This window comes from Siniperca chuatsi, linkage group LG12 (genome assembly GCF_020085105.1).
Source record: "Siniperca chuatsi isolate FFG_IHB_CAS linkage group LG12, ASM2008510v1, whole genome shotgun sequence".
Classification (NCBI taxonomy): domain Eukaryota; kingdom Metazoa; phylum Chordata; class Actinopteri; order Centrarchiformes; family Sinipercidae; genus Siniperca; species Siniperca chuatsi.
In genome coordinates, this window is record NC_058053.1 from 14,118,789 (window position 1) to 14,146,115 (window position 27,327).

The 27,327-nt window shown below is 39.4% G+C and overlaps 2 protein-coding genes across 5 annotated transcripts in view; one reads left to right on the forward strand and one right to left on the reverse strand.

Annotated features, from left to right (window-relative positions):
• Positions 1-12: 12 nt before the first annotated feature.
• Positions 13-5,589, reverse strand: slc38a11 (solute carrier family 38 member 11). Its single transcript, XM_044216150.1, has 12 exons — positions 5,397-5,589; positions 5,182-5,302; positions 4,705-4,779; positions 4,467-4,601; positions 4,175-4,240; positions 3,916-4,022; positions 3,754-3,833; positions 3,511-3,581; positions 1,701-1,862; positions 1,496-1,608; positions 1,001-1,132; positions 13-891 (listed from the first exon to the last, which is right to left on the reverse strand). Exons 1-12 carry the CDS (start codon positions 5,406-5,408, stop codon positions 652-654), a joined length of 1,314 nt encoding a protein of 437 aa, XP_044072085.1. The 5' UTR covers positions 5,409-5,589; the 3' UTR covers positions 13-651.
• A 2,750-nt stretch (positions 5,590-8,339) lies between these two features.
• Positions 8,340-27,327, forward strand: part of scn1laa (sodium channel, voltage-gated, type I-like, alpha) — a 32,854-nt gene continuing 13,866 nt past the window's right edge. Inside the window, exons 1-11 of one of the 4 annotated variants that reach the window (XM_044217619.1) lie at positions 8,340-8,719; positions 15,942-16,258; positions 16,681-16,799; positions 17,892-17,981; positions 18,095-18,223; positions 19,178-19,269; positions 20,727-20,948; positions 21,163-21,226; positions 21,396-21,537; positions 23,711-23,917; positions 25,326-25,589. In XM_044217619.1, the coding sequence (XP_044073554.1) occupies positions 15,995-16,258; positions 16,681-16,799; positions 17,892-17,981; positions 18,095-18,223; positions 19,178-19,269; positions 20,727-20,948; positions 21,163-21,226; positions 21,396-21,537; positions 23,711-23,917; positions 25,326-25,589 (1,593 nt within the window). In that variant the 5' untranslated portion in view covers positions 8,340-8,719; positions 15,942-15,994. Of the gene's footprint in view, positions 8,720-13,703; positions 13,734-15,941; positions 16,259-16,680; positions 16,800-17,891; positions 17,982-18,094; positions 18,224-19,177; positions 19,270-20,726; positions 20,949-21,162; positions 21,227-21,395; positions 21,538-23,710; positions 23,918-25,325; positions 25,595-27,327 lie in introns of those variants that run through there. The other 3 variants (XM_044217621.1, XM_044217620.1, XM_044217622.1) reach the window with 3 other exon arrangements.

The following is a 27,327-nucleotide window of genomic DNA, read 5'->3' on the forward strand; positions in this document are numbered from 1 at the left end:
GTTGCTGTTTTGTACTTCCTTAAGTGTTTTATTTGTCTACAGTGACATCGTGCGGCTGGATATGGAAACGACCAATTCCCCTTCTGTGTGATACAATTAAATTAGAATAATAAATATCAAGACAGACTATTAATTCCAAAAGAAAAACAACAAATTAATATACATACAACACAAGTACAATATATGGCCAAAAGTCACCTTAACATTACACCATATGTGATTGTTGAACATCTCATTCCAAAGCCATGGCCATTAATATGCTCCTATAACTGCTTCCTTTTCATCTCAAAGGCGTTAATAGGGTTAAGGTCGGGGCTCTGTGTAGGCCAGTCAAGTTCTTCAACACCAAACTCAATAAAACATTTCTTTATGGACCTGGCTTTGTGCACTGGGGCATTGTCATGTTGAAAGAGGAAAAGATCTTCCCCAAACTGTTGCCACAAAGTTGGAAGCACACTATTTTCTGAAATATCATTGTATGGTGTAACATTAAGATTTCCCTTAACTGGAATTAAGGAGACTATAGCCCAAACCATGAAAAAGCCCCAGATCAAGTAAATAAAGGCATGTGAACAGGGGTGTCCACATACATACGATTTTGCCATATAGTGTAAGTGTTGAAGACAATGAAATATTTGGTCGATGTTAATTTCATACAGGTTGCACAGTGCCAGAGACATTGGCGTCTGCACAGTAGAACATCTCCACACCGTGTGAACAGTCTTGAGGGTAGAGGCCAGTCATGGTCAAGCCAGTTATCATTACAAACACGCCAATTAATATCAAGATGGTGGGTATCAAGTTTTCACCCTCGAACCAGCGGCCGGTGGAAAGTTTGAGGAAGCACGCAGATGGAATGATGAAGATCAGAGGTGTGGCGCTCAGAACACCCTGGCGGATGGCAGAGGAGAACACCATCAAGGTGAAACAAATACTTAATTTTAGTTAGTATGTGTGAGTGTTTAATTAAGTGTAGATAGGTACTGAGTTGATGACTTACATTCAGCTCCAAAACAACTCCCAGACAGTCAAAGGCTAAAGACACTGATGCGCAAACTGCCACTATGAGCAACGTTATGGTCACATGTTCAGCTTTTGAAAGATCCCTACTGAAAATGACATTGGATACCACCTGAGAAGATAAAAAAGAACATGAAAATGAAGCGGTCCTACTGCACACATATTTAAATGTGTGCATTTTCTGCAAATGGAAAAACAATTCAAATTAGCATTGTATTTGCAAGTTGAGAGAGGGTAACACACACACACACCTGAGGCGGACCTATGACAAGCCTCTACAGCTGACATTTTTGTACTGTTACCCACTGAGCAGCTCTGCAGGAGCAATTGGGTGTAAAGTGCCAAACTTTCTTTTTGTTCATTTTGTTACAAAGCCACGTCTATAGCTCAAAACCTCAGAATACCACTTTCCCTCACATATGTAAACATTTAACTGTAAGATTCTTAGGTTGGCGTACAAGAAAGTATCACTTACCTCTCGTGTAACAAAACACTCCAGTGGAAATGTGGTTATTATGCTGAGGCCAAAACAGAAGCGACCGAATGTTGCCAGGTTATCATTTCTGCAGTAGTTCTCAAATATGTCTCCTAAAAAGTGGAAATATGATATCATAAAAAACACATTTGTGATATTAAAAAGAAATTAGAGGCATGTAGTTCAACATCTCTCATACTGATACCTTGTGTGTAGCCAGTGAAAGTGGTATAGCCAGCAACAGCAAATGCTGCACTGAATATTAGCGCAGAGCCTACAGACATGTGGGTGACCCGGGACCAGTTAGCTTGCGTGGGCTGCTCCAGAGAACCATAGATAAGAAAGCTGTTGTGGTGGCATATAAAAGCTAAAGAGACGCACAGGGGCAGAACAGCAGAGATTCAAATACAGAATAAAATTACTGAAATACATTGCTGCATGTAGGAACCAAGAGCGTCGCTTTCCTCACCGCAGAATGGATTTGATGGTAAATCAAACATATCTATCCCCTGTAAGAATGGCAACTATGCATGTCTTAGTTCAGGCTACACAGCACTATATTTTCCTAAGAGCATGCACATCCCCATCTAAATGGCCTCCTTTGTAGCAGTGGAAGCTATTATCATCAAGGCACTTGATTCAAGGCCATAATTTTCTCCACAATGTGTGTAAAGGCCCTGGCGGACTGGAGAAGACCCAGAGCTCCACTCACAGGCTGCACTGACGGGCAGAGTCTCACTCAGAAGGTGATGACAACAGACAGACTTTCTTTGAGACGTTGTGCATTGATTTACCAAAAGCATAGCAATATTTAGACAGAGTGCCAACAAAATGAATAGCCTCATATTTAAGCTGGATTCCATGTCTTATGCTGAACAGGCAACGCTGTGCATTAAAGCTGTGTGCTTCGGCTCTTTGATAGGATCAATTTAATGACATCAATTTAAAGCTGCATTCATTGATTTCTGGCTACAAAGGGACAGAAATACTCCAAAACAAGCTGACAGTCACACAGCCCTGACATTTTCTCACTTAAATTAAGTAGTTATGGCTAACATGTTGATTATTGTACATATCCAGCATTCTTAAAGACTCCTCTCACCCCGCCCACAGACTGTTTTCTCCCCTGCCTTCCGGCAGGTGCCTCTGGTACCTCCGGACAAGGACCAGCAGACTTAGAAACAGCTTTTTTGCCAGAGCTGTCTTCCTACTGAACTCTGCCCCCCGCTGATTCCATACCACTGCCCCCTAATATACCTTAACTTTAAATGCTGCTATTTTGTTTTTGCTGCTGCTTTATTGTTTTTGCTACATGTACCACATGTTCATTTGCACTACCAGACTATTTATTTATACATATACTGCATCATTTGCACTCCAGTACTATGTACTGAATACTGCGATAACTCATCTTCTGCACTGTTAACTTTTTCTGTCCATAATTTGCACTACTTAATATTCATTGCACTACTGTTCTGCCCAGTCCAATTCATTATTGTACATATCCATCAGTATACTTCTGTTTATAGTAATGCCATCTGTATATAATGTCCCTAGTACTACTTGTAAAATATTTTCATAATATTGCTCTATCCTGCATTTATGCACATACTTTATATCCTGCACCTGCTTATTGCACTTCTGGTTAGACCTAAACTGCATTTCGTTGCCTTGTACTTGTACATGTGTAATGACAATTAAATTGAATCTAATCTAATCTAATGTTAGCAAACAATGGCCTACTTAAAAATCTAGCAGACATAGAGCAACATTATCATCCTATTTGGGTTTGTTTGTATGGCGGTGCATTAGCCAGGTGAGACGATACCCCTTTTATCCTGTTTTCTGGGTTTTGTGGATCATCTGTCTTCGTTTACACAATTTGTTTTCTATCATCTGTCATCTCGTCTTGTATTTTTGTCTGCAGTCATACCTTTTTGTCTACCAACAACATACTGCTAAAGATATTCTAGGTATCTTCATCATCAGCATCAGCATCATGCAGACAAACTCACCAAAAGACATTACACCAACTGCCTGGATTGCATTCCACTTTGCAAATGCCCATGCATTCTCTGTGGGGAGGCTAGAGAGTGAAATTCATATTCAGTCATTAAGGGACACGAAACAGATGGTTATGTTTGTATAATCGCATTTTAGTGGGTATTCATTAAAGAAAAGAACCCCATGGTTAATACATTGGAACATTTAAATTAAAATCACTATGGATTAGCAAATTGCAGAATATTCATTCATACATTTGGGGTCCAAAGGTAGCTGCTCTGATGATTACAATGATGAGGATGGTAAGTGTCAGCACCATTGACAGAAGGGACACCTGGTAACACACATGGATGTTTTTTACAGGCAGCTTTAAAATCACTAAATGACTCTGACAGCTGTGTAATATTCATACTTACCTTTCCAAGTTTCTCTATGTTTCGATAAAGCGAGAGAGGCAGCGTGAATGCAACGGTTGATAGCAAGATCACAAAGTGACGCTCTGCAAGTATGTGATCTGGACCAACTGCAAACAATACATGACAACATATACATTAATCATTTGAAGCATTCATATTCTAGATGCACTGTATGTGTTTAAATTCAGGAACTTTCTTAATTGCACACACGGTGTTGTTTGGCTTTAATCTGACGTGGAATAAACTATATGCAGCATACCTCCTGGTATTCTCTGAAATACTTTGGTCAGTGTGTCACCAGTTGTGATGTTGTAGCTAATCATAGCTGTGAAACAAAACAGAGGTGAAGCATCATTCTATTATTCATATTAATCAGCAGTATTATTTAGACTGAACCGAAATCTAAAAGGAATTGAACAGAAACAGCAAAAAGAGAATAGAATAAAAATATTTGACAGACCATTGCACATAAATTACACATAAAATGCTACTACTCTATGTACCATGATATAACTTTGGATTGAACTACTTGCATACTTTAAACAACTTACCAATGAAAGGATAAAGGAACTGCAGCCCAGATAAAATCAGAAATCCAGGAAAACCAAATGTGCTTTGCACCAGTGACTGATAACTGTTTGTGCCTGACAGGTTGCCTCCTTTGATCAGTAAGATGATTGAGTAGTCTGCCATGACATCCAAACATCATGTTATTAGTTTGTTCATTAAAAAATTTAATTCATGATAAATTCATGTCCATTTTAAGAATGACACCTTCAATATACTCACCTGTGATGAACGCAACAACTATCAAAAGCAGAAGGCCAAAGGGGAGCCCTGCCTGGTTCAATGCATATGGTAAACCTGGTCAAACATATATATATGCATATATGCACAAATGTAATACACAATTAAGACAAGTTCATGTTAAAGACAGGATGAGAAAATTAATTTCATGAAGTTTCTTGTGATACTGCATAATGACTCAGGCAATTTTTGAGGATGAAAGGGTTAAAGGGAGAATGGGGGCAACAGGCGCTAGTCATATGATACGGAGGGTTTACCACTGCAGGGCTTCAATGGTATGACAGCTTTTCCTTTTTGCACTAAAATTTGCAAATGCAACTGATTATTTAACTGAACCATCTCAGGATTAAGGAGTTTGATAGGCTACAGTTGATCATTCATATAATCGGTTGCATATGATTTAATTATTATATGTTGTTGTGCAATAAGCCTAACTTGAATTATGAAGTGAGTATTTACCTATTATTCCAGATCCTATAATGGAATTGATAAAATTAAAAGACGCAGATATCGCTGAACTTCTTGGCTCTCCGGCAGCTTTTAGTGGAGGAATTAATGTGGTCCCTTCTTCATTGTTTAGCTGGAAAATAAGAACACAAGGCAGTAATAAAAACAACAGGAAACTATCAGTCTGTTGTTCATGTCCTACAACAATAGCATCACTTTAAACCGACCTGCTGAGCCATCCTGAGCACCTGCTGGTCGTTGGTTCCTCTTTGTCCACGTCTCTTCAATGTTTTACACTCACATATCTGCGGTGTGACTGAATTAGGCGCAGTTTGTAACAAGTCTGTCCATTTTACTCAACTAAAGACTTAAAACATCCCAACAGCGCCCCTGGTCGGTCACAGGCCTTATACTCAGGGGTTAAATTGAAGTTCAGCTCCGCCCTCTCGCACCCTGTCTGAGCTCAGCTCCATCTCCCTCAGTATCACAGAGTTGCCATCTCTCACAGTTTTGGCCTGAAACATCCGCTTTCATACACTGTCTCACACAGACCAAATTCATGTAGAATATGCTTCTTTTCTTTGGCTTTATTAAATAGTTGTGGGGAGAGGGCCTGCGCCAATTTCCGCACTTGGTTTCATTAATGATTTAAGTCTTCTAATGTGGCATTGTGATCTTGCGGTTGCCTCATTAACCTAAATGCTTTCCTGCACGGCAAACAAGTAAGCTGTTCCCAAGTTTATATGGTGAAATCACTGGGCTCAGCACGATCAAAGCTGTAGGTACGTTTTATTTTCAGAAAAAAGTCCAGATATCGTTTCCTCCGAAGAATCATATTTTTTGTGTCAAGTGGATTCTTACTAGGAGTTTTCTGTTTTGCTGCTTAAATGCAGTAATGTTTGCAGTAGTGGCATGGAACTTATCTAATTACTTGAGTAAATAGAAAATAAGACAACAGACAGTAGGCCTAATAATGGAAACACAATTTATTGTACTAAGCCAGTTATTGCAGTTGACTCAGTGCAAATATATGCTATTTTTAGGCATGGACAGGAATTTCAGTGTTTAGCTAAACATAAATTCAACAGAAAAAAAAAACAATTGTCTGTGTATTTGGATAAAGGACTTTATATTTGGGGTCTTGTATAATTGGCTTTGGGGACTGAAATTTCACCAATGCAATGGAGGTGATTTGAATTTGGTGAGTTTGTGGTGCAGCATTAAAAAAATTACATTTAGAAAATTCAACAGCAACATCTCTTTCCAGAAACAGGGCCATTGTTACTCTGGACAACCCACATCCACAGAACACAGTGTCTACAGTTTTCATTGGAACTACTTTCTACTGAAGAAATAGTCCCTATGAGACCTGTCTTCAGTGTAAACCACTCCACCCATACCCAATCCCCCAACCTCTTAGGACAAATCCCAGTTTAACCCCTGCATATACTGAGTGAGACCTCTTTACATTGTAATGCGATGCAAATCAGCAGTGGTGTAATAAATACAGACTTTGTGAAACATATAGCCTATAATTTTGACACTGCGCCAGACAAGTGTTAATTCAACTAACTTCTGAGACACAGGTTGCACTTTGACACTTGATGCCAAAATGTGTACTAAGTATTTAAAGGATTTAAGGATTATACTGTAAATCTGACTGTTAAAAAGACGCCTTTGTTCAGGGATGGAAACGAATAAAGAATAAGGAAGGGATTGGAGATATACTGTACAGTAAGAAAAAAGAGAACTGTTTCTCACATTGAGAATTGTTAAATATTTTGTGAAATTTTATCAATTTAGGTCAGAGGTTCCTTCTGTTTTTCTTATAATATAATAATAAACTACGTTCACATGGCAGAGAAAATGATGGCCACCACAGTAGAATCAGAAATATAACAGCAAATAGATATTTTAATACTTTTGTTAGCCTACTTTCACACATATAGATAGATACATAGGAGACATCAGTTACGCATTTCATGACAAAGTCTAAACATGACATTGATGTGAACCTCAGTCTGAAACACTGCTAAATTTATTTTTTATTTATTTATCATTTCTATGCAGCATGTAAGTATTTAATACATTGTTTATAACACACATAATGTAATTGGTGTTTATTAATGTACAGTATTTGTCAACAATTAGACATATTGTATGTGCTTACACCTTGTCATACTACTGTCATTCATTAGCTTATCTGTTTGTAGCTACAACAGAGTTTTAGTTGTTGCCAAATACATGAATAAACACTTTAAAATGTCCTTCTATCTGCTAAAAACTACATTATAATGTGTTATAAGCCATTTATTAAATGTCTATATACTTATAAATGTTAAATAGGTGGGGTTCTCTTGTCATGCTGTCTGATTTCCATACTTGTCCCGGACCTAAATTCAAACATTTATTTATATTTGATATTTATTTATATATACACAGAAGCAAATTTTCAAGTATCAAACCTTTTTTCTTCAAAGAATTCGAACTTTATGTTAAAACAACTGAATCTGTAATACAGTATAATGTGTTCCTTGTTATTGTTTATTTATTAGGTCTACATTACATTGTTTAAATAATTTTTATGGACTGTTTACATACATTTATTTTTCTGTAGCTTTTATGTAGTCATTGAGAATTGTTATTTATTGTTATTTATGTATGTATATATATATATATATATATATATATATATATATATATATATATATATATATATATATATATATATATATATATATATATATATATATATATATATATATACACACACACACACACACACGCTATACAGTCGCTGTGGAAAAACACACCGACTGGATATAATTATCCAGTGTTTTTCCACTCTGGAAACTTTGTGACACTTTGCGCTACAATTCAAAGGCCTATAAATTTCTCTGACAATGCTGTCTGCATCCACCAGGTGGCATCGGATTCACAGTGTCACAGTCACAACTTTACAAAATAAATTGTTATAAATATCCAAAACATAAAAGGCAGTTACAGATATACCTATGCGATTTGCTTATGCTGCAATTTGATGTATTGTTCAGGCAGTTGGTGCAATGATTGAAAACTTGCCCAGACTCTGCCCCCTCTGCCCCCCTCCTCTTCCACGCACACGCATGCACGCACGCACGCACTGACACACACACACATTTTTAGAAAACAATTTGCTTCATAGTTGTGGGTTTAGCTTTTAGTTTCTGATACACGCCAAACATCTGTATTCCCGACAATTATGCTCTATAATGTCCACCACAGTATTATTTCAACAGCCATTCTGGCATCTCTGCCCGCACTTGCTACCCAGGAACATCCGGAAGCACCAGTGCTCTGACTCTGCCGCACGGAGGGGCGGATGAAATACGCGCACTCTCTCTTTCAGCGTTTTCCTGTCGAAATCGGGGAAATTACCAGTTCTGCGCTGGGAGAAGTGTCAAAACACCTTAAACGGACGGACGGGTTTATTTTAAACAACATTTTGTACACACTTAAGCTCTTCCACGCCATTTTTTATTGTTCACCTGTCGATGATGGAAAACTGATGGTGAGTTAACAGAATCTGTTAAAGTTGTATCTGAGTGCTTTTTCCCAAAAGAAATGCTGAAATTGACTGGAAAGTTCGTTAATTTCTGTGAATGATTAATGGTCTGTAGCTGAGAAAATAACTTGTAGTTTTTAGTTTTAAGAGTCTATCTTTCTTTCTTTCTTTCTATCTATCTATTTATCTATCTATCTATCTATCTATCTATCTATCTATCTATCTATCTATCTATCTATCTATCTATCTATTTACATGCATTCAAATGTGTCTGTTCAGAATGGAGTGGTTTTCCTTTTAGCAAAATATTGAATGTCCTTATATTTAAAGAGCTGCCTGAGGGATTTCACACTTGACAATAGGCTATAGCCTTCCTATATCACATTCTATCGTATTGTTATTATAGTTATTATTATGATAGTAACTGTGTTGGAAGGCCTGTTTGAAAAAAAAAGTGATTGATCTCTTGTAGTCCATATGGACAAAGACTGGAGTGCAAATCATGGGCTACAATATATTACAGTTAATGGGCTATTAGCCCACACTCCATCTTAGACGACTTCCTGCTTGCATGACAGTCAACATCATTATTAGATTGCTGTCAATTAGAGATTAGACTGTCCTGTTTGCTTTCTATCCAGACTGTACACACACACACACACACACACACACACACACACAGTGTAGTCTGGCAGTTTGTAGGTAAAAACATGAATTTATTCCAGAGAACTATGGTCCTCAGTTATTTTGCCAACGCCCTGAATGAGCAAGATCTAATCCTGATCCTTTGGTCTGTAAGAGGCATCAGCAAGCATTAGTTATGAGCACTTAAGAGCTGTGAGTGTGTTGGTCCCTTAGGGGCCTGCGGATACTGAATTGTGATTACTCTGGATACAGGTATGTTTAGGGTAAAGAACATGTTATTTCAACCCTACTCATTAATGAAGGTCAATCCTACTAATCACTATCTCTGCTTTAGTCACTCTAGTCGCCTCTGTTACAGTTCTGCAGCACCGTTGTAGTCCTGTTGAGGTGGTCAGCATAACAGGCGAGGGTTGACCAAAACTGAGCTATAGTATGTTGTGATGTTGCAGAACACCCACAGTCTCTACCTGCACTGTATATCTCACAAGCCTCAAGTTAACAAGTAAAACTTTAATCAGAGTACATCAATCTAAATTATTGGTCGCTGCAATTGTTCCTTCTGTCCATTCTGTCCCATTGTAAGTGATGGGGGACAAAATCCACCGTCTTCATTCTATGTAAAAATGCATTCCTTCCAAAGTTATGATCTTTTGATCTATTTATTATATATATATATATATATATATATATATATAGCGGCTGGATAGCTCAATTGGTAAGTCACAGGACACGGGGACCCGGGTTCGAACCCCCTTCGGGACACATTGAGCAATGACCATCATCCAGTGTGGAACGCCTGGATAGCTCGATTTGGTAGGCCGGGGGAACAAGGGTTCGAATCCCCCTCGGAGCGCAATGAGCAATGACCCATCATCCAGTGTGGGTCCTTAGGCAAGACCCTTCACGCTGCTGCCTACCTCATGATGATGATGAGTGACAATGAAATATATGACATGCCGGCTCAGACGTCGACCGGCCAAACAAGGTCTGCGTCAGGTGTTGGGGAACCAGGGCATCGAGACGACAAATGGGCTACTGGAACAAGACGGAGATGGGCAAGATGCGATAATAAGGCACTGTTGGAATGTTACTACTCCAGTAACCCTAGTCAGAGGGGTTACATGCACAAGATGGTTACTTCGAAACCCACAATCGAGGCTTACAGCAAAGCAACTAGTAGCTCACCATGGAAACGAAGGTTGGAGGCAAAAATCAAGGAGGCCCGGAGAGAAGTGAGCCAACTGACAGAGGCTGAGAGAGGTGCAATGAGAAAGCAAGTACCCAAGAAGTACAACCAGATGCCCGTACCTGAAGCACTCGAAACTGCCAAACAAAGGCTCCAAGCCTTGGCCAGCCGCCTAAAGAGATACACAAGAGATAATGAAGCCAGAAGAATAAACCGGCTGTTCGCAACTCAACCTGCGAAAGTGTACGCTCAATGGCAGGGTAATAACAGCGGAGCAGACCCACCAATGCTGGAAACGGAGCAGTACTGGAAAAGTATATGGGAGAGGGAGGCATCACACAACAATGATGCACAGTGGCTGGCGGCTCTGAGAAAGGACCACAGCAACCTCCCTGAACAGAATCCAGTCACCATCACAGCGGCAGACATCCTCAGGTATGAAGAACTGGACAGCACCGGGCCCTGACAGGATCCACGCCTACTGGCTAAAGAAGCTCACTGCACTCCATGAGCGCCTAGCAGCACAAATGAACCAGCTGCTAAGAGATGGGACGCACCCTGAATGGCTTACCGAAGGGCGCACAATCCTGATCCTGAAGGGTCCTGCAAAGGGTACAGTCCCATCCTACTATCGGCCAATAACCTGTCTCTCCACAACATGGAAGCTCATGTCAGGCATCATCGCGGCTAAGATAAGTGGACACATGGATCAATACATGAGCAAAGCACAGAAGGGCATTGGCAGAGGAACCAGAGGAGCCAAACACCAACTCCTGGTTGACAGAACAGTCACCCAAGACTGCAGAGCCCGACACACCAACCTGTGCACTGCCTGGATTGATTACAAGAAAGCATATGACTCAATGCCGGACACATGGATCACTGAATGCTTACAGATGTACAACATCAACAGGACTCTAAGAGACTTCATTGCAAACTCGATGAGGCTGTGGAAAACCACCCTTGAGGCCAATGGCAAGCCACTTGCACAAGTATCCATCAAATGTGGCATATACCAAGGAGATGCTCTGTCCCCACTGCTGTTCTGCATAGGTCTGAACCCCCTCAGCCAAATAATCAACAAGACTGGCTATGGATACCGACTCAGGAACGGGGCCACCATCAGTCACCTCCTCTACATGGATGACATCAAGCTATACGCTAAGAGCGAGCGGGACATCGACTCACTGATCCACACCACCAGGATCTACAGCTCTGACATTGGGATGTCATTCGGGCTTGAGAAGTGCAGTCGAATGGTGACAAAGAGAGGGAAGGTAGTCCACACAGAAGGGGTCTCACTCCCAGAAGGAACAATAGCAGACATTGAGGATGGGTACAAGTACCTTGGAATACCACAGGCAAATGGCAACCTCGAAGAGGTAACAAGGAAGACAGCAACGGCCAAATACCTCCAACGAGTAAGGAAGTCAGCTCAATGGCAAGAACAAGGCCCAGGCAATAAACAGCTACGCCCTGCCAGTGATCAGATACCCTGCGGGAATAATAAGGTGGCCAAAGGAAGAGATACAGACCACAGACGTTAAGACGCGAAAGCTCCTCACCATGCATGGAGGGTTCCATCCCAAATCCAGCACCCTGAGACTGTACGCTAGCCGTAAGGAAGGCGGCCGTGGACTAGTGAGTGTGAGAGCCATTATCCAGGATGAAACATCCAAGATCCACAAGTACATCCAAGATAAGGCCCCAACAGATGACGTGCTCAGGGAATGGGGAACAGAGGAAGACGTGCTGGAGGAGGGACCATCATGGGAGGACAAACCCCTACACGGGATGTACCACCGGAACATAACTGAAGTGGCTGATATCAAGAAGTCCTACCAATGGCTAGAGTGGGCTGGATTGAAGGACAGCACAGAGGCACTCATCATGGCTGCACAGGAGCAGGCCCTGAGCACCAGAGCAATAGAGGCCCAGATCTACCACACCAGACAAGACCCAAGGTGTAGGCTGTGCAAAGAGGCCCCTGAGACAATCCAGCACATTACTGCAGGGTGTAAGATGCTGGCAGGAAAAGCATACATGGAGCGCCATAACTAAGTGGCTGGCATAGTGTACAGGAACATCTGCACTGAGTATGGACTGGAAACCCCGAGGTCAAAGTGGGAAACATGTCCAAAGGTGGTAGAGAATGACCGAGCCAAGATCCTGTGGGACTTCCAGATTCAGACTGACAGAATGGTAATGGCGAACCAGCCTGACATTGTGGTGGTGGACAAACAGCAGAGGAAAGCCGTTGTGGTTGACGTGGCAATACCAAGTGATGGCAACATCAGGAAAAAGGAACATGAGAAACTAGAGAAGTACCAGGGGCTCAGAGAAGAGCTGGAGAAGGCCTGGAAGGTGAAGGCAACAGTGGTGCCCGTGGTCATCGGAGCACTCGGGGCAGTGACCCCCAAACTGGAGGAGTGGCTACAGCAGATCCCTGGAAGAACACCAGACATTTCGGTCCAGAAGAGTGCAGTACTAGGAACAGCAAAGATACTGCGCAGAACCCTCAAGCTCCCAGGCCTCTGGTAGAGGACCCGAGCTCGAAGGATGAGACCACCCGCGGAGGGTGAAGGACAAAGTTTTATATATATATATATATATATATATATATATATATATATATATATATATATATATATATATATATACACATATATATATATATATATATATATATATATATATATATATATATATATATATATATATATATATACACATATATATATATATATATATATATATATATATATATATATATATATATATGTTGCAATATGTTACAATCCCTCCTCTGCAGGTCAGCAAGGAAAGGACCTTTTCACAGCCATTCTAGAGAGGAGAAATTATTACATCACCAATAACTCTTTCAATATATATATTGACATGTGTGTATTGTATTGAGACAGACTTCACAAAAATGTGAACCTACCCTTTAACCCCCATCCCAAAACACAGCGGCACCAATTTTTTGTTGTGAAAAAAAGCATTGTGGACACTAGCTGTGACTGAGCAATTTGAAAATGCAAAGCTACTGATTCCCCTGGAATATTGTACTAGACCTCATGTCACTTTCTCATTTTCTCATGCTTGTAGCTCACAGACCGGTGTGAAGTCTGCTTTCAATAATCAATCTCAAGACGTGGACAAAATTCAAAAGACAGAGGCAGGACCCTGGTGAGAACATGGGCCACTTTGCTGTGCAGAGCAAAAACACTGTATCATGCTTTAGTATATTCATGAGAATGATATTCAGGTTTTGAAAAATGTGTTTCTTTAACTGTACAACCAAAATTAACACACAATTATAAGTCTGTCAAAATATAAACGCAGACACCTACAATAGCTTTACCCTGCAATGTTTCCATTGGTTTCATTTGGAAGCCTAGACTCAATAGGCTACAATCTGTCACAAACCATCTCTTACCTCATCGAAGTATGAAGAAACATTTTGAGGTCAATGAAATTAAGTTTTGAAATGAGTAACGTGCATTAAATATTCAAGCTGAGCTGCTGTTTGACACTGCGAGAGTGTTTAATATACTCGTAGGTGAAACAAGAGGCCTAAAGCCCAGGCCGGTCATCACTTACAGCACAGTTAAATGTAGGTTGAATAGCAAATACCAAAGTAATGTGTTGACGTTCTGAGAGTTGAGGGAAACAAATCTATCCATTTTAGGTTAGTCGGCACAAGGTCATGATGCCGACAGGTTGCAGATAAAATGAAGTGGGCCTATTTGAAGCTTCAAAGTGGCAGCTCATATCTCAAGTTGTGTGTAATGAGTTGGGGACATATTGACAGAATGATGCATGCCTCTTTAGAGGTTAGTCACTGCAGGTTGACCTTGTTGGGTGAACACCAAATCGAGGTTTATTTTATTTTATGTTTTCAGAGAGTTAAGAAGTTTGGCTTACTTTTGTTCCAGTGTTTTGGTCCTTTTAACCAAGACTATATTGTATTCCTCTAAATAGTTGGAGTCACAGTTGTCTTTTAAGATCATCACACATCAGAGGCACTATCTGTGCACTTGATGGAGAAAAAAACTATGGGCTCAGTACTTACTGTACCATTCATCATGAAAACAATATGTGATGTACTATGGGGCTAAACACTTTTTACTCTAAACTATGTTGGTATATACACTTATGCCATTTATTTATGCCTTTCACTCACAAAGGCCACAGCAGAGAAGAGCAGATTTTTGGCCTATTCTCTGACAGACACAGACACATGTCATTTAAAGTGTGTATAAAGGAGAGGCCAGCCTCTCTGGTCTTAAACAAAGATTGATACCAGGTCTATAGGCACTTATAGGTCCATAATGAGAATTGCTACAACAAATATTTTGGGATTTATTCTACAAGTTGAATTCTGCTGGACTGTGACAGTCACATTTTTAGATAAGTAATACAGCAGTGTAAATATTTGTAACCAACACTTTGTACTTGCAAAGGCTCGTGCAGTACATTTGACTAGTTCTTCAGCAGTTCAGTAATTGGTCATCTGTCTGTCCAGAGATGACAGCACCACTGAGGCTTGCGTGCAAATGATCATCTCTCTGTGCAAGGCAAACAGGGAATATTTTACCTGCTGTGTTTCATCTTTTGTGTCTCCTTTCAACTGTGTCTGTTTTTCTCAGCGTAAACATTTAAGTAGATGTGAAGCCATATCAAAAGTCAAAGCTTTTTTTGTAGTTGGACCTTCCTTTGTTGTTGCAATTACATCCCACATGTACAACCCAGTGCTGTGGGCAGTTGATTGACCAGTGTGTTTGTGATGGATTTCTTGCATCACAGCATGCGGAAGTATTCTATTACACTATTACATTCAGATCAGGGAAAAGCTCTCAAGAGCAGGGCACCCAGAGAGATGCAGTGCAGTCTGTAGTGCATTCATATTTAATACTGCATAGGTCTGCCTAACACATCATACCAGCCAGGCCTATTAGCAGGATGAATCTTTTCCTCCCACTGCTCTGTCTCAGGCTATGTGGGAAAAGTGAGCTCTTTTCATTTTGAGGGATGGAGGAGAGGAGCAAGAGTCTCACCTGGAATTGATCATTGTCATGTCAAATCTTAATTTTATCTACAGAAGAGCAGATAATTAGATCTAATTTTACCATAGCTGGCAGGAATTTATGTGTATGACAGCCATCTCTAGGCTCATTATAGCCTGCCACTTCCTGAGATGATGATCTCTCACCGAAGAACAGAACCGCACCCACCTTCCTCTCCTTTCCATTTAAAGCAGTGCTAATCTTCCACTAGAAATGTGCTGCTAGAAATATTTTCAGTTTGTTTCCAGTAAAATAATATTTAATGTTAGATATAACAAAACTGTTGTCAACCTCTAATCAGAGCTCCTTATCTGTTCTGACCCCTCAGGCCTTTCTCATGTTGGAGGCTAGCTGTTCATTCTGAAGGTGCAGGATGAAAAGATGGCACAGCTGCTTGTACCACCAGGTCCAGACAGCTTCCGCCCCTTTAGTCGTGAGTCCCTCAAAGCCATCGAGAGACGGATCGCTGAGGAGAATGCCAAGAAGCCCAAGGGAGAGAAAAGAAAACGCAATGATGACAATGGGCTCAAGCCCAGCCGTGACCTGGAGGCGGGCAAATCACTCCCTCTTCTGTATGGGGACGTTCCTAAAGGCATGGTGTCGACACCGCTGGAGGACCTTGATCCCCACTACTGTAATCAGAAAGTAGGTTTGCTTGATTTCAAACTTGAGCATGAAGTCTAAAGATTGGATGAAAACCTTGAGCACAGAAGAATCAGGATCCAGATTTTGATTTAGATAGAGTATTTAGATTATTACAAAAAATCCTCAGCAAATGCAATTTGCTCAGTTGTTATCACATGACCCAAGTATGAAACTACTGTTTCAAAGGTCAACTTCCATGCTCACATTTTGATTTTTTCTTAACTGTGTTAAGACGTGGGTATTATTTGTGATTTAATATTCTTAAAGAGGCTGGAGGAGAGTTGCACTGAAATGAGGATTGTGTCATCACTGCATGCAGCTGTTATGATGGCAGTGTTGTCATCTATCTAGAGGCTTTGAGTCTTAGATGACAGGAAGACCATATCGCATAGATATTATACATATCTCTCTTTCTCTGTCAGACTTTCATAGTATTAAACAAAGGAAATTTCATCTTCCGCTTCAACGCCGCGCCTGCCTTGTACCTCCTGAGCCCCTTCAACCTTATTAGAAGGATATCAATTAGGATTTTGGTACACTCATATCCTTTCATCAAGATATTAATCTGAAAAGCATGAATCATGTTTATGTTGAGCCCACACTAAATCGGTGGTTACTATCAGTGTGCAAACTATAACATGGCTTTCAGGGGAGCTCACGTTTTTTTTTTTTTTTTTGGGGGGGGGTGACACACACGACTGACTGTGACTCTTGTTGCAAAGAAATATTCATAGCTGCAAGCATGTAGGCCTACTTGCTTTGTGTCATCTGATATATAATAATCCACCACACCAAACCTCCACACGGGTATCAAAATCCAGTATGATACAATACGGCCAACTATAGCAGGGCACAGTATACTCTGCAGAGTGATGTACTATAAACAACGGTTAAAGATACCCATCACATACAGATGAGCACAATCATTTCTCAGTACAATTAAGACATCCCCAGTAGTTCGCACCCTGGGTACTATCCTCTATCCATGAAGGGTGGATTGTATAACTATAACAACACACACATGCATGAGCATTGTAAATACCAACAAAAATAGTCCAGGCTGCCTACAAGGGATCTAGTCTCATCAACACCCATTACATAAAATACAGTGCTAACAGTGAATAATACAGTCAATTGGGAATAGCCTTTATCTTAAAACTGAAGTGACCACAGAGGGTTTTTTCCTGATCTTTGAGTTAAAGTTAGTGACGTTTATGATGTTGCGCCGCCACGCTTCGATGATATGAAGAATAGCATGCATGCCGGTATCTTTATTAGAGTTAATTAGTGATGAATCACCCTCATGCATGAATCATACATTAGTAGCCTAATTTTACACATGATCCATGATTATGAAGATACAGAAAAATAGAAATGCATGGCAAAAACAGCATATTGTCAATATTTTAGAGACCCTCCCTGATTTCACAAATCGTGTTTTCAGGCGAGCTCATGTCTTATTAAGGGGAGGCAAGCTCCCCCTGGCTCACCTTTAGTTGGCACCCTGGTTGCTATCCTCTATCCATGAAGGGTGGATTGTTTATATTGCTACCTTGCATGAGATATGATGACTTATACAAAAAGGTGTTAATTCCCCAATAAAATAAGTGGCTTCCTTGACAACTGCCTGCAAATTGTTCAGTATGGTGATCATGTGCACTATCATTGCCAACTGTGGATTTATGACTCTGAGTCGACCCCCTGATTGGGCAAAGAATGTAGAGTAAGTATCCCATGAATTACACACCGAATCACATACTAAAATCACAGATATTTGACACACAGTGAAAATACAGCTGCGTATTAAATTTAACAGCTGCGTTTTGTCTCCAACAGGTACACATTTACTGCAATCTATACAGTTGAATCCCTCATTAAAATTTTAGCTCGAGGGTTCTGCATAGGGAAGTTCACATTTCTAAGAGATCCCTGGAACTGGCTGGATTTCAGTGTCATTGTCATGGCGTAAGTATTTGCCAAATGTTCAGTCAATTAGAAAAATGCTTGAACAATTGTTACATCTTTTCCCATTGTTACAGTTCCTCAGTATAGAGCCTGAAGGTGCATAAGCAGACAACAAGCACGTTTTGTCAAATGTGTGAAATATGATCATTACTTCAATGTTATGTTCTCATGTAATTCAAAAAGGTCATTTTTAGGTCATAAAGGATAAAGCTGGTGTTACTCTATTTTTTTTTTCTTACAGTCATCAAATCCCAAACCAATAATGCATTAAAACATCTCTCAAAACTTTCCGATTTCCCTACCCTGGCTGTACCACTCAAGCACCACAAGCCCATCCTTTCCTACTAAAGATGTAAATCTTTTAAAGTGGCTCACAAATATATCGTTTTTTAGCAAACATTTGGCAAACAGGAATGAATAGTGCATTTGGCACTATTTTCAGCTGTGGACTGACGGCAGCAGGGCGGTGTATGTCAGTTTGGCTCAAAATAAACTACAGTACTCATGTTCATAGTAATGAAGGAACATGTCACCCAGTGCAACAGTGCTCATTTATGTGTTTTTGGACAACAATGGAGGTCTACAGTACAAAGGAATAAGCCATATCAGGCTTTGACAACACAGACAATAGTTGTTAGTTCAAACAATTCATTGTTGGTTTTGGTATTTTTATGGGATTTGTCGAAAATAAGAACAATATAGAAAATCACCAGACTTATCCTTTAAGTTTGTATCATATGGGACCTGGTGCATATCTTATTGCTCATCACATTCACCTCATAATCATTTTACCTTCACCAATGTGCCTGCCTCAGTTTATAATGTTTGACTGCTTCACTTGATGCTGTATGTACTAAAATGTAATCATGTAGTTTATCTGATTGTTGGCTTCATTGTGTTACATGTATTGTTGTCTCAGTCAATATCCCATAGTAATTCTAAGTTTCCCTGCAGGTATGTAACAGAGTTTGTAAATCTAGGCAATTTTTCAGCTCTTCGCACATTCAGAGTGCTGAGAGCTTTTAAAGCTATTTCAGTTATCCCAGGTAAGCAGTAGGTGTAAGTGCATGTTAGTTAGCCTCTTGCACGATTTTCTGTTGCCCCTCAACCTTCCCTGCTACAATTAACTCCCCTCCTGCAACTGTCATGACATGTATGCGGGATGCTCCCTGACCCCACCCGTCCACCTCCCTAATCACAGATATGTCACAGAGTTGTTTCAGTAATCTGAACATCCACAATCCTAAACACAATCTTGGGCATCCCAGGTGAGAGCTAGTTCAAATGGTTGTGTATTCAGGTCTTTAATGGTTTAATGTCTGTTTGACATTCATGTGCAGTGTAGCCACTGAAATCAGGAATCTTAAGCAGCAAAATTAAAGATTTGAAGTTCTTGTGTGTTTTCCCTCCTATAGGGGAATAATAGATTTAGTTTGCATAGTTACTCTGTAAGATCTGTGGCATTTGCTTATGCCTTTTGAACAATCTGCTTCTTGTGTTTCTTGCACTGATGCTTCTGAGTGGACTATTCCTTCTTCCTACTGCCATTTGCTGCTCTTTGCTTGTGGTTAATGAAGGCATAATGTTGTGGTTAGGGTGTGTCCCATTACTGTTGCATGTACATCATCATTGACATGCATGATCTTTGCCTGTGTTAATTTCTTCTGTCTGATTACCACCTTGATTTTTGACTGATAAACAGCCTCCATGTTGTAAAAAAAAAAATGAGAGCAAAATGTTATCAAAATGTAGTGGCTAAAGACTTATTTTTCTCTAGTATTTCTAGTGTTTGCTTTTAAAACCTCACATAATTGTGAAAGATCTGTATCTCATGGCTTAGATGATACTGGAAAAAAGAATGAATGTGTTACTTTAAAAGGGAACTCCACCGTTTTCACACATCAAAGTCTGTTTACAGGTCTTGGGGAGCACTACTGTATATGTGAAAAAGTTGTATAAAGCCTTTTGTGGTTACAGAGGGAGCTGCACTCTGACAAATTGGTCCGGAGACTACAAGTTTGAAAATGAAAAAAATCTGGGTGTGTGGAGCTAGAAAGAAGTGAGCTTGCGAGACCTCTGTAGCTCGCTCCTCATTTCTCCATACGGCTAGAGGCTTGAGGCTACATTAGCCGTTACTAGAATAACACACCCGAATCTCCAACATAACTGTCTGGTAGTCGCGTTGCATTGTGTGTAATGTAGAAGAAAAATGCAACGCGTGGAATAAAAAAAGTTGTCACATGACCGCATGGTCGCAACAGTTACTGGTTCGATTCCAGCCAGTGACCTTTCTTGCATGTCATACCCTTCTCTCTCCCTGTTTCCTGTCTAACTCTTTACCAGTCACTGTCAAAATAAAGGCAAAAAATAATCTTTAAATTGGTGGAGTGCCCCTTTAAAGACACAGCTCATTGGCATCACTTTGTATTGTTTGCACGTGCCTGCTGTTAATGTTGTCTTTTAATTGACTACTTAGAATAACAAGTGATACTGTATCTGGCAGGCCTGAAGACCATCGTTGGTGCATTGTTCCAGTCAGTCAAGAAGCTTGCCAATGTGATGATCCTCACTGTCTTCTGCTTGAGTGTCTTCGCCCTCATAGGGTTACAACTGTTTATGGGCCATTTAAAGCAAAAGTGTGTACTGAAGCCAGTAAATTTCACCTCAAATGGTACCATGAATGAAACAGACTTTTGGAACTCGAATGAGTACTTGCTCGATAAGCGTGAGTATTTAATTTTCCTCTGTTCTACTTTGAGTTGGTCACAACTTGATCCTGCACAAAAAAACCCACAAACCATTAAAATGTAACTTGTATAATACCTACTTTATTGGGGTAGACAAAACATTAGAAACACTAGAAACAACATTCAGTATAATGACAACCAAAGTCCTCGCCACAGACAGCAAAACTGTGATTTTCCTTCTTTCCCCATCAGGTAATCATTATTACATTCCAGGCAAACGAGATCCATTGCTTTGTGGAAACGGCAGTGAAGCTGGGTAAGCTTATTCCCCAACTACTATTAAACTGGATACAATATACAGTAGAATGAATGTAATCCTTATATAATGCATCTGCTTCTGTATTCACATTACTGTACAGTGTGAATAAGGGGAGGTGCGATTCCTTCTGAGCTTCACAGACTCTCACTGACACTGTTTGTTGCAGGCAGTGTCCGGAGGGGTTCATTTGCCTCAGAGTGGGAAGGAACCCAGACTATGATTACACCAGCTTTGACTCATTCGGTTGGGCCTTCCTCTCTCTGTTTAGACTGATGACACAGGATTACTGGGAAAACCTTTACCAGCAGGTAGGCAGTGTAATTAGAACGACTGGAAGAACTTTTCCAGGCATATAATACACGCATGTATATATGACTTTCAGTAAACACTTTTTTGATCAAGTGGCAAGAATATCAATTACTAAATGCTTTACATAAAATAAATATACAGTAAGAGATAAACACAATAATAAAATGATAATTCATTATTAACAATTAAAACTTAGAAGAGAGTTAATGGCCCAAGTGTGGAATCTGGGGAACCCCAATAACCACAGAAATTGTTCTTTTTTAATGACATGAATATTACCAATTTAAATCAAATCGGGAGAATCCCACCCAATGTCTAAAGGTACCCATGACTGTTATTGGACAAAAGTACATATTGAGCAGGAGTAACCAATTTTCTAGTGTTATGTATTTTGTCAGTCAATTTAAGTCAATTTAAAGATCCCTGTTATCTGTAATGAATGAGTGAGTGTGTGTCTGTAAAGCCTGTTTCACATTGCCATGTGGCAACTACCTACCTGCAAGAGCATTCCCCAAAACAAGCAAAGCGTTTTTAAAAGCGCCTGCTGCTGCTATGGTCCAAGGCTGCGATGACAGGCAGGTGCTTCAGTGAACGTCATAGCGTTAGTAGAACTGGCAGAGCAAAATCTGTGCGCGTTCATATGGGCGGCATTATGCTTCGTATACCCCTACCGCTGTGATTGAAACCGCTTCCTCTCTGCCGCCTTCCCCTCACTGAAATGACTGGAGGCGGCGAGTTACCACATGGCAGTGTGAAAGCCCCTTAAGATTAACACTGAAATGATGAAAAGCACAAGTGTTAATTCTGTTTCTTGGTTTTGTCATAGAAATATTGAGCCCTGGTATTTTTAACAGCTGTGTTAAATTGCTTAATAATATCCTTTTGAACATCAAGATGAACAGTTAATTTAGTCCAGATTTTCCTGTGTAGCTCTGTTTTGTATGAAGCTAATTACTTATCCTTAAGTGCCATTATGGGTCTTCCTTGGTCCTTTGGTTACTCAGTGACCCTGTGAGACCTACCACCCTGTTTGGTGGCAGGTTGATGACATGTTTGACCTCATGTACGGTGGAGGATGCTGTGTATGTACTGTCTGCTTCTCTAAATACGTAAACAGGGAGAGCTTGCTGTGTTAAGGAGGGGCCCTGTCAAAGACAAAGTATTCTCACATTATAATGTTAACAAAAGTGTTCAAACAAATCTCTAAATCAAGTGCAGGTGCATCTTGGTCAGAAGGAACAAAGATGAGTCCCACTGTGACTTAGGCAAACACAACTTGAATGACCCCAAAGGCAAATACGTGTCAACTGAATGGGCCACTGCTTATCATTGTAATATCAGCAAGTAAAGCAAACAGTAATACAACAAAGCTCCCATGAGCAAATCTTTTTAGCGCTGTGTGTAATTGGGTAGCATTACCTGTTTGATCAACAAGTCTTTTTATGTCAGTGGTATGGGACAGTGATAGCTGTTTTTTTTTTCTATTTTTTTATTTTTTACTTTGATAGACAACCATATTCAAAGCCAAATTTGACAATCCTTGAATAAATAAAAGTAAACACTGTTAGTACAACTGTGGCTGTATAATAACCAGAGCAACAGCAGGAAAACAGTCAAATGTCAAGCCTCTATCCTGATTCAATAATCTCCCTAGTGAGTTGCGTTCACAGTCAACATTGTACTGCAGCATGGCATATGAATCTGCATAGCAAACTCATTTTGTTATGCAGCTCACAAATTGACAGATTGGCCTGATGGTGTCACTACAGCAAATTTCACAGGGTATTTCATTTAATGAATTCAATTATATTCAATGTCATGTGGGTTTCTTACTCTTGAGAATATGAATGAGTTTATCATGCTAATCTGGATATTATTTCTCAAAATATATTTGTCACAGACAAACAAATGGTGGGACAGAGGCAATTATGTAAATGCTGCTGCTTGGTGGAGTTACAGCCACAATATCATAATGATAATGATATGCCTAACCTACAGCATACAGTATAGCACAAAGCAGACAGTTTACACATTTACAATTTACAGAAAGGCAAGAAAATAAGAAATGTAATGTGGAATTAAGACACACAAGATTAAAAGAAGAAGAAAAATTCATTAGTATATGAAGTATTAAGTATAAGTATACCAGTACATTGTTTATTTTCCTTCCAGACGTTGCGGGCAGCTGGGAAGCCCTACATGATCTTTTTTGTGCTGGTGATATTCCTCGGTTCCTTCTACCTGATCAACCTGATCCTGGCTGTAGTAGCTATGGCCTATGAGGAGCAGAGCCAGGCCACCATAAAGGAGGCTAAGGAAAAAGAGGAGGAGTTTCAGGCCATGCTTGAGCAGTTGAAACGGCAGCAAGAAGACGCTCAGGTACAGGACAATCCAAGATCCCCATATAGCTCGATGTCATACCATCGCTCCAGCACATTGATTAAGAGGACTGATTCCAATGAAATAACATGAAGTTGGGATGCATGTTGTTTTTAGTACTAGAACGTTAGTTTTTACAAAAGACATCTGAGGGGGTCAAGTTTATTTCCTAGCAAATGCATCTGTGGAAGTTAACTTTCAGCTGCTTACAAGATAGGCTAAGTGTCGCAGATCCTTTACTTAAGTCAAAATTGAAATACCACACTGTAAAAATACATTACAAGTAAAAGTCCTGCATTGAAAATGTTACTTAAGTACTATCTATCTATCTATCTATCTATCTATCTATCTATCTATCTATCTATCTATCTATCTATCTATCTATCTATCTATCTATCTATCTATCTATCTATCTATCTATCTATCTATCTATCTATCTAGGTAATTTGCTCTGTATGTTCTCTGGGAATTTGGGGTTTACATTCTATAATTAAAAACTTACACATGATGTATTAAATAGGCTGATTCCAGTATTTTTAGACTCAGTATATCTAAATTTGACTAGTTTTAGACCAATGTATAAAACAAATTAATGATTCAGCATTTCTCAACCAGAATTTCAGGCTTTAAAATAGCATTTAGACCTTAATGATAGGAAATAAATGTTACACAAAATATTTAACACACAATAGTAAATGAACTCTTAACTTGAGCTAGAATACAAGAAAAATCCAAGTAATTAAAACATCTACAGAAGGGGTGGTGGTGGGGGTCTTGGACTCATGACCTCAGTATTTCTAAAATCCTGGCTATGGCCACCCTGACTATTATATATTACATTAACTATTATTTTACTATTTTGTATCTACAATCTTAATCTGGGAGCCTATCTAGTAACTAAAGCTTTCAAATATGTGTAGCTGAGTAAAAAGTACATCATTTCCATTTGAGCTGTAGTGGAGTAGAAGGGTAAAGTAGTAATTCATTGGCATTTTGATGCTTTCTTTCAAATAAGCTGCTACCCAACCATTTTTTTTATGACTATAAGACATATTCTGTTTCTTCCTTCCTGCCATCATTTAAATTTTCTGGCTAATTACCATATCACTGAAAGACACACCTGTGCAGATTTCCAAAACCTGTTTTTTAATGGGATATTCCAAAAGTCCAACTATAAAAAAGGTAAAAATGTAAATGTCCTCAGCATATTCCATGTTGTGTGCATGATGGTGAATATATGTGGTTCTCACTTATAATGGAAATGTTCTGTTAAGCTGGAAACTGAACCCAAAGTTCTCCATGCAGTTGAACACCTCTGACACAGTGTCAGCAAAAACTGGACAATATAAGAATCACAAAGATCCATTCCACCTGTTTACCCTCCATTGTCCTCTCTCTCCTCTTCTAGGCAGCAGCAACTGCAGTTGCTGCAGAGAGCGGAGAGGTTGCTGACAAAATTGGTGGCATTGAGAGCTCCTCTGACACCTCCAAGCTCAGCTCCAAAAGTGCCAAAGAGAGACGCAACAGGCGAAAAAAAAGAAAGGAGGGCAAAGGGGCTGATGAGAAGTTTCCTAAATCCGAGTCACAGGACAGTATGAAGAAAGCTCGCTGCCGCTTCTCTGTGAATGCAAACCTGCTCAACTATGAAATGAAATGCTCATCCGCACATCAGGTTCAGTACGATCTGTCATTATGATTTGTCTATGAAAACAGTGATATTCTGTTACCTATAAATCTTGAACTGTTGCCCTGCTTTCAGCTTAATATGTCCCTTCTCAATTCTAAAGCCCCATTTATGCAGTATATTTCCAATTATTTTTACTTATGTATCTTTATTACGGTAATTGTGAATCAGTCAATCAGAATCAGAATCAGAATCAGAAATACTTTATTGATCCCTGAGGGGAAACTCTTTTGTTACAGCAGCTCACTATCATGTCAGTGCACACAGGAATAGAAGTACTAAGCAAAAAATATAATACACTATAATACAGGTCAGAAAATAAATTAAGTACCAAGTGGGTATAAGTATAAAATAAGTGTGAAGTACAAAGTGGGTTTATCGGTTGAAAAGTAATAGTGCATGAACTGTCAAGTTAAGTGTAGCTATTAAGATTATAATGAGACGGAGGATATTGCACAGCAGTAATAGAGGTATGAATAAATATCAATATCAATAAATAGGGAATTTTAAACTGAAAAGAGTATAAAATTCCAAGAATGCTAAAATTCCAATAATTAGACATTAGTTAGACATTTCAACTTAATATCAAATTTTTTCAATACAAGTAAATTAATTCTGTTGTCTTTCAACCTATTCAGATTACTTTTTCAGAAGACAGTGTATTTAAATCACCTCCATCACTTAACATTTATGAATAACCCTATAATAACTAATGTCAGAGTCTATCTACTGTATGTTTAAACTTAACACATCCATCCAAGAACTACACTTTCAATTGTTCTCAAAGAAATTCTGTTAATGGAGAACAAATACAATCCAGTAGACTCTACAGAAATGGCTTTAAGTCTAATTCCTCATTTAACCCTCTTGGATTTAAAGTGCCCAGTTTGGAAATCCAGAATGCCTCCCTCTTAAGAAGCAACTTCTCCAAATCTCCAGTTTACAGTCCCACATTGGCATAAGCTGTAATATTCAATGTCAACAATGTCTTTTTCAGTTTGACTTGCAAAATAATATAAAAAGATGCAGGAGAACTCAAAACTCCAGTCTGTGTTCTCTTAATTGAATGGCAGATATGTGTTGTGTTTGTCAATAAGAAGACTCATTGGCTTTTGTTAAGCTCTTTGCAGAGCTCAAAGTGAGTGACAGGCAGGAGAAGCAAATGGATTGATAATGTGATTACCAAGCTTTGACTTACATTACAGCCGTTTGAATGGCAGATAGTTGTAAGCAACGCCAGTGTCCAAGTGTTAGATTTTAGAATATTCGATATGTGTGTCATTCACAACATATATATATATTCAACATATATATTTGCTGACTTTTCTGATCCTATTGAGTTGCTAACAAATGTTGTGATTACTTTCATGTCGTGCAATTAAGCCCAATGCAACATTTATTTCACTGCTATCACAATGACATTTTTTTCTTTTCATCGTCATCATCGTCATCTTCTTCTTCTTCTTCTTCTTCTTCTATGTCTTCATCAACTTCTTATGTTCTTGTCAATGTCAATCATCATCAAGATGCATTTTTCATTTATCATCATTATGACCATCAATATCACCATTATCATCATCTTTATCTATTTCTTCTTCATCATCATGACTATCATCCTTACCATTCTCAGTCATCACCAACATGTATTTTTAATTTTGCAGTTTCCTTACAATGCTCACCGACATCATTTTGACCATCGATATGCAATATTTTCATCACCTCACCA